This window comes from Cryptomeria japonica, chromosome 8 (assembly GCF_030272615.1).
Source record: "Cryptomeria japonica chromosome 8, Sugi_1.0, whole genome shotgun sequence".
Classification (NCBI taxonomy): Eukaryota; Viridiplantae; Streptophyta; class Pinopsida; order Cupressales; family Cupressaceae; genus Cryptomeria; species Cryptomeria japonica.
Window position 1 is genome coordinate 542,609,164 of NC_081412.1, and position 8,459 is coordinate 542,617,622.

At 34.6% G+C, this 8,459-nt stretch overlaps 1 protein-coding gene across 1 annotated transcript; it reads left to right on the forward strand.

Annotated features, from left to right (window-relative positions):
* Positions 1-4,293: 4,293 nt before the first annotated feature.
* LOC131078455 (glutamate receptor 3.3) lies at positions 4,294-8,029 on the forward strand. Its single transcript, XM_058016165.2, has 6 exons — positions 4,294-4,612; positions 4,728-6,043; positions 6,129-6,409; positions 6,644-6,675; positions 6,774-7,186; positions 7,266-8,029. The coding sequence occupies exons 1-6, from the start codon at positions 4,348-4,350 to the stop codon at positions 7,698-7,700; spliced, it is 2,742 nt and encodes a 913-aa protein (XP_057872148.2). The 5' UTR covers positions 4,294-4,347; the 3' UTR covers positions 7,701-8,029.
* Positions 8,030-8,459: the final 430 nt, after the last annotated feature.

The window sequence follows — 8,459 nt, forward strand, 5'->3', positions numbered from 1 at the left end:
CCTAGCCTTCTGCCTAGCTTTGGAAACTTTTGACAAGGTTCCAATTTGGGTAAGACTTCTGAATCCGCCCTTACATTTTTGGTTTGACTCTTGCTTAGCAGCTATAGGTGATTCCTTAGGTAGTTTTTTAATGGTTGATGAAGAGTCATCAAATCTACTTCTCTCAATGTATGCCTGGATCTTGGTGGAGATGAATTTGACTGATGGGCTTCTAGTAGAAATTGCACTCAAAACTTCAAAAGGGTGTTGGATGCAGCATTTGGATTATGAAGGGTTACCCTTTCGATGTAGGAGGTGTTTTCAGACTTAGCATATTCCTGCCCAATGTGCTAAGAAGAGACAAGAAAAGATGGCCTCATGGTAGAAAGATGTTTCCCACCACCATTATATAGTTGATAAAAAGGGTGAGCAACTAAAGATTTTTTCTGAGGTAGTTAGTGGGGATCTGCCTTCTTCATCTTGTGAGGGCGGGAACAAGGTTGCAGATTCTACTTTAGACAGAGTTGGAGCTACCATCCCTAATGGATAACAACAGAAGATTATTGCTACACCAGATGGAAGGGAGAAGAAACACCCTGTTGAGGGTCATGAGGAGGAGGATGGTCCTCAGCATGATGAAAGGCTTTTGACAAATGGGAGTTTGGTTAAGTGTAAGACATTAGGTTGGCACGATGAGGCGGCTAAGGTGGAAGACGGTTGGGTAACTGTGAGAGGAAAAATATCAAGGAATCCCAAGACATCTTTGGATATGATCTTGTGATCTAATAAGAAGGGGAGGGGTTAGAGCTCTGCTAGTTTTATCTGTGGTTTATTTCAGGCCTGTTGTTAGGTTTTGTGTATTATTGTGTTGTTGGGGAGATGGCTCCCTGATTGTAGTCATCCCTGGGCCAGGCTAGGCTCCTTTTTTTGGGTCAAAATTAATAAATCATACCTGTTATCGACCAAAAAATAAAATTGAACGATAAATAATAATAAATTAAAATTTTCTAAATATAAATAAAATATTTAAAATAAAATATACATATGAAATACAATAATATAAATGAAATAATAAATAGAAAAATAAAATTGAAAATAAATAAAAATAAGGAGCAACTTGTTAATATACATATATAAAACAAGAACTAAACTAGTTAAAAAAATAGAGTTAGAAACAAATAAAGGTTAGGACCAACTAGTTGATATCTAAAACAGTATGTAATTTTCATTAAAAGAATCATTATTAATATATAATTATGTGTATAAGTAAATAAATTTAAAATTAAATGAAAATGTAAATATTTTATCGCTATAAAATTAATGAGTGAAGTATTAATGGTCTCACCTAGTTTTCCGAGACATGAATTATTATATTATTCTATTCTTTCTATCTTTCTTTTTGATGACCCGTGTGCAATATCTAAGATACATCTTGAACTGTATTTATTAATTAATTAAAAATAAAATATAATGTTCTTTTAATTTTCCAATCAATTAATTAATATTCCATTCTTCCTACCTTTCTTTTCAATGTGTATATAGCTTCTAGAATGCAAATTTGACCATAAAATCAGAATTCAGTGATTTTTCAAAATTTCAATCAAATAAATAAATATAGTCAAAGTGTTGCATAGACATTGTCTCATTTCACTCTTCGACTCCTAAGAAACTGTGAGGGCAATGCTAAGTTTCAGAAACATGTATAGAATGTGTATAGGGAGGTAGCTTGTCTTAATCATGTAGTCAAATTTAATGCACCCCCTTTCTAGATGTGAGCTTACTTTTTGATTTCTAAATCTATATCTTTCTATTCATGCCGATTCTTGTCAATTCCCAATTCTTGAATCATTTCTTGTCTTCATCATATCCAATCTTATTAATACACAAAAGAGAATAATAATCAAAAGTGCCCAACTATCGTAAGAGACTGAAGTTGGGCCTAATTGGTTGTTTTCCAATTATTTTGAGGAGATTGCAAATAATTCCTAATTTACATGTTTAGACTAGTGAACACCCATTTCCCTACTTCTAAAAAATATACATAAAATGTGATTTTTGAGGGTGCTTCCTTTGAACACCCATTAGGGTGCATGACCCTTAGATCCCTAACTACTGGCTAGCCCCCTGGACCCTACAAGGTGGTACCTCTCCTTGCAACCTCCCACATTCAACTATGAATGATAAAAAAATATATTATTGCAAGGTTGAGACACAATTTTCCTAACACTTCAAAACTTAAAGTTTGTGCCTAAGAGCTTCTCCATTTCTATATTTGATGTGTTTTGCATTTTTATAGAAACAAAATCTTTTTATTCTAATGTAATTTATCACTCAATTTAAGATTAGTAGAAAAAAGGTTGCCCCTAACACATGCTAAAGATAACACATTCCTTCCACCTGTCAAAATCTCAGTCATAATCTATTCACCAAATTTGGCAATTGACCTTGGCTCCATTATCTCCATTCAAAGATGCCTTATAATGTTTCATAACATGCTTTATTAGATGGTCAACAAGTGAAACTGCATCTTAGATCTCTTTCATGTATCATAAATTTTTTAGATTTTGAATGTGAGAGGCCTTTTAGGATCCCTTTTTGTTAAATTATAGAGATCAAAGAAAATTAAATATGAATTATTTATTCACCAAACAACATGAAATATTTATTCTGGCCAAAAATGACCTCTATAGCCCAATTTTGTTTTTTTATTCTATAATATAAAATGTTATACTTTTTATTACCTTAAGATCAGAAAGAAGGTTTATACACTTTTTTTCTATCAAAACTCAATAAACATAATTGAGAGTATTTAGTTTATTTTTGTAGTTAATAGATAGTTGTCTACTATTTGATAATAACATTTGAAAAATAATTTAGATTACTTATTTCTTATATGTATTAGTAAAAACTAAAAAAATGAATTAGGTCATCCTTATGATTTGATGGTTTACTTTCGAACACAATGGATTCAATCTAGATTGCTATAAATTTGATATTTCATGAGCTAACCTAAATTGGTGAAGTGAAGAGTTTCAAAATTTCTTCACCCTAAATTCTAAAGGCTGTAGTGATAAAAAACATCTTAGGATAATTGTTGGGTCATTAAGATTAAGCTTAGATAGTAGATTAGATCCTCATATTTACCTACTTTATAGATTTGAGTGAAGATTCAAAGACAATATACACAAACATGTACGTAGCCTATATATATATACAAATTACTTTTTCCTAAAACAAAAATGAAGTGTATTCTAATGATTTCTCCTTATTCAATTGTATGAAGTAATTGCATAATAAATATATTTAAATTATCAAAATATAATAATATATATATTAATTAATTTATAATAACATGTAGAAAATATAATTATTTAATAGTTTAAAATATCTTTTAATTTAATTTGAATGATAAATAATAATAAATTAAAAATTTCTAAATATAAATTAAATATTTAAATATAGATATACATATGAAATACACTAATATAAATGAATAATAAATAGAAAAAATAAAATTGAAAATAAATAAAGATAAGGAGCAACTTGTGTGTGTGTGTATATATATATATATATATATATATATATATATATATATATATATATATATATATATATATATAAAGAGCTAAATTAGTTTTAAAAAAAAGAGTTGAAAACAAATAAAGATTAGGACCAATTAGTTGATTTCTAAAATAATTTGTAAATTTCATAAAAAAAAGTTGTTATTAATATATAATTATGTATATAAGTAAACAAATTTAAAATTAAATAAAAATGTAAATATTTTACAGTTATTAAATTAATGAGTGAAGTATTAATGATTACACTTGTATTTTTTGAAGCATGGATTATTATATTATTCTATTCTTTGTACCTTTCTTTTTAATGACGCTTATTAATTAGTTGAAAATCAAATATAATGTTCTTTTAATTTTCAATAAATTAATTAATATTCCATTCTTCCTACCTTTCTTTTCAACAAAGTCTAGAATGCACATTTGACCATAAAACCAGACTTCATTGATTTTTCAAATTTTCAATCAAATAAACAAATATAGTCAAAGTGCTGCATAGACATTGTTTCTTTTTGCTCTCTTCGAGAAAGTTGGAAGGAAATGCGAAGTTTCAGAAACGTGTATAGGGAGGTAGATTGTCTTAATCACTTAGTCAAATTTAAATGAATAACGCAAGTACGGATTCACACGTTATCCTATGACTCAGCTATTGTCGGTGACGTGAGGCCTCCGCCTGGTTGACTCAGTCCTGTTAACACCCATCGGAGGAAATGAGTTTATTTGATATATAAATTAATGAAGCAAATTTTCTAGTGTTCGATTATGAAGATTACCTGAACAGAAGAGTATAGGTATGACCATTTCTGGGTATGCAGTTTTGTTGCGGATTGCCTTGGGTGCTCTTTTCTTTTGTGCGCCTTCACTGGGAGAAGTGAAAGCTCCTTCAATAAATATCGGTGCTATAATCGCGTTGAACACAACTAATGGAAAAATAGCTAAGTCTGCTATTGAATTGGCGGTTGAAGATGTAAACAGGAACACCAGCATTCTGAATGGCACGCTCCTCAAAATTCGTATCCGAGACTCCAAACAAGATGCACTCACAGGCGCTTCTGCAGGTAACAAAACCTCCTCTTAACGGAATCATCTGTTTATTATTGCTCTCTTTTTGTGTTCATTTTTTTTGGAATAAGACATAATGCAAAATGGGTTGCTGTGCAATGAATATTGCAGCACTGGAACTGATAAGAAAAGGATGTATAAGCATAGTCGGCCCACAGACATCCGTTGTGGGTGAATTCGTTGGGTATTTGGGCGTTGCAGCGCATGTTCCAGTTGTGACATTTGGTGCAACGAATCCCTCTCTCTCCATGCATCGATACCCTTACTTCATTCGTACAGTGCCCAATGATAAAATGCAAATGAAGGCAATAGCAAAGATAATAGAGGAGTATAAATGGAGGGATGTGGCTCTTGTGTATGTAGATGACGATTTGGGCACAGGGGCCATTCCGGCCTTAAACGATGCCTTGCGAGATGTGAGGGCAAAAATTGTTTTCAAAGCTGCAGTGTCTCCCCAGGCTAACGCCACTTCAATGAGAAAGGTTCTTGAGTATGAGCTGATGGGGCTGGAGTCGCGAGTATTCATCGTGCATATGCATGCTGAATTGGCCCTAATTCTGTTTTCCGAGGCGTACAAATTAGGAATGATAAGCAGTGATTATATATGGATCATTTCCGACGGATTTGCCGATCTACTGGATTCCTTCAACGCTGATTCTCTCCTCTCTATGAATGGTGTGTTGGGGGTCAAAAGAAAACTCACACAAACCGACCAGCCAAGGCTGAATGAATTTGCTAAAAGATGGAAGCAGCGGTTTAGAGCCCAGAATCCTACAATAGCAGACCTGGAATTAAATGCCCGCGCACTTATTGCATATGATACGGTATGGGCGATTGCTTTTGCAATCGGTCGTCTCCTGCGTATGGAATCGTTCAATGGTGATTTCTCAGAGACCTCTAGTAGCACCAAAGTTTTGAATTTCAAGGTTTTTGACGGTGGAGAGCAATTGCTTAATCAGGTCCTAGAGACAAACTTTCTTGGCCTGAGCGGCCCTGTTCAAATAAGTCGTGATAAGGGAGAACCTTTGGAGTGCTCATATGATATAATAAATGTTGTTGGAAATAAGTATAGCGTAGTTGGGTCGTGGACAGAAAGGGACCTGAATATATCTTGGAAACGAGAAATTCATTGGGGCGGTGGATCAACAGAGACGCCACGCGGGTGGGAGATACCTGCGCCAGGCAAGAAACTGAAAATAGCCGTGCCTTGGCAGAAAGGCTTTACAAAATTCGTCGGCGTAAAACCAGTTGACGCCGGCGCAGGTGCACAAAAGCAGACTTATGAGATTACAGGTTTCTCTATTGATGTGTTCACATCGGTGCTCGGAAGATTGGGTTATAATTTGCCCTATGAATGGATACCTTATGGGACTGGCAATGTCACTGCGGGCTACTATGATGACCTCGTCTACCAGGTCTATCTCCAGGTAAGCTCGCTTATTTGTTACTTTCTGCATTGTAAATCTATATTTCCAGCCGACTCACTGAAATTAAGTGTGAAATCATTAACAGAACTTCGATGCGGTTGTGGGAGATGTAACGGTGCTTGCAAATCGGAGCAAGTTTGTGGATTTCACACAACCGTACACAGAGTCGGGACTGATAATGATGGTAGCAATTTCAGACAAGCGATCAAGTGATTCCAGGGCCTTCCTGCACCCCTTTACTCCAGCCATGTGGGTAACTACTGTTGCATTTTTCATTTTCACGGGAGCTGTTGTTTGGTTTTTGGAGCACAGGCAAAACAGGCAATTTAGAGGGGCGCCTCGGGAACAAGTCTTGACATTCATCTTGTACTTGCCCTGTTCACTATCTCTTTGTCTTTATACCATTATGCACAGCACATCATGAGTTTATGTAATAGTTAAATATTGATCTAGACCATTTTATTGGTAGTAAAGCTTAAACAGCTCCAGGTTCTAGTGAATGTGTTTGCCGTTATTTGCAAATTTGTAATTGTCGATTTCCTTACAACATACGAAATTTTTGGATTTTCCTGATGCTATTACTTGGTCTTTAATATGCAGGTTTTCCTTTTCTACACTCTTCACGACTCAAAGTAACAAGATTATATCCCTACTTTTCATTACAGATGGTCAAAGTATAGTGCAATTTATTGTGCTTTCGAATTCTAAATTAATTTTGTTAATTGCGCAGGGGAGAGGATTGTAAGCGGTCTGGGTAAAGCAGTTGTGGTAATTTGGCTTTTTGTAGTTTTTGTGTTAGTGTCTAGTTACACCGCCAGCCTGTCTTCGATGCTTACAGTCAGACAAATTGTACCAAATGTTGAGAGCCTTGACTCTCTAATCGCCCAAAATTTGCCAATCGGGTATCACCAGGGATCTTTCATAGACAAGTATTTGGTACAACAGCTTGGTGTGAATAAAAGCGTACTTCTCCCATATTCATCTACAGAAGAGTTCGCCGATGCGCTGAAGAGGGGACCCAATAACGGAGGAGTGGCTGCCATATTTGAGGAGCAAACTATTGCTCAAAATTTGTTCCTGTCAACAGGATGCAATGAGTATGCGAGACTTGGTCCCGTGTACAAAACGGGAGGCTTCACATTCGTAAGTGTGCAAACTTGCCTGTAATCGCACACCCATTAAAATTAACAAATTGTATGATTGATTCAAATTTCGCGTGCAGGTGTTCCCAAAGGGTTCTCCGCTGGTTTCAGGTATTTCCAAGGCTATATTAAATCTTTCGGAAAGCAAAGAGATGCAAGATATTCGGAAGAGTTGGTTCAATTCAACTGAAAACAAATGCAACATTGAGTCAGGTGGTTCGGATTCAAACAAATTGAGCCTCAAAGACTTTTGGGGCATATTTCTTTTCACAGGATGCATATCATTTCTCGCCCTTGTCTACTATCTGTGTCACCTGATTTACCGATTTGTGCACAGAAATGTGAATTCATCTCATGATAAATCCATCTCCACCCGATTGCGATCGTTTGCCAATTATGCAGACAAGAAGGACATCCCAGCACCAAAGAGAAAGAGGCATAATACCGCCACTTTATCATATGGAACTGAGGCTTCCACTTCCTCTGAAATTCCTGTTTCAACAAGACGGATGTGAACTGCATTTCAGGATTGTGTAATCTATCTAATATAAGTATTCTGGTTGTGGATTAATTTTGGCTTCATGGTTCAACTTAAATGATCATATCTACGGCAAACCAACTGAATAAACGTGTTGTAAATGTATGTGGAAATTTTGTCTTGACCACAAAGATGGGATTTGTGGTCAAACAAAAATGATTGTAATAACCGTGTAGAACTATAGAAATTATTGGGCATTGTTCAAGGATAGTTGCCGTAGCGATATATAACACGTCTACCGGATATACATTTGAGTGTATTTATTGATAAATAAAAAATAAAAAAAAATTATTATTATTTTTTTGATGGAGGTTCAGATCTACGACCTGCAGTTTTGTGAGGGCTTTCACGAAGTAATAGGCTGAGAGCCAAGGTCTTATGATGTCGGAGTCTTGCACTCAGCAAGACTTGATCTCTGGTTGGTAAGCAAGTAGACCAAGGGCCCATTGACATTATTTTTTATTTTTATTCTTTATATAAAAGTAATCTTTCTTATGAAGAATTAAATCTAATTTTATCTTATTGTATAATTTATACAAGATTTGTTAATTTTTTTCTACTATTTAAAAAAATGGCTTATTAAATTGAAAGATATGTACATGACAACATTTATTAGCTAATAGGCAAAAAACTATCGATAAATCTATTCTTCAAGAAAATATTTTGCAATCATCAAAATTAAACAACTTCTTGGCGTATCCATGGAAAATTGCATGCCTTTGAATATGTGAATAGG

What these genes read in the sequence shown, in the direction of transcription:
- LOC131078455 (XM_058016165.2), top strand. Translation starts at nt 4,348, where the DNA reads ATGACCATTTCTGGGTATGCAGTTTTGTTGCGGATTGCCTTGGGTGCT. An exon ending in CAAGTCTTGACATTCATCTT is followed by an intron (nt 6,410 to 6,643) that starts GTACTTGCCCTG and finishes TTTAATATGCAG; the next exon opens with GTTTTCCTTTTCTACACTCT. An exon ending in TACACTCTTCACGACTCAAA is followed by an intron (nt 6,676 to 6,773) that starts GTAACAAGATTA and finishes TTAATTGCGCAG; the next exon opens with GGGAGAGGATTGTAAGCGGT.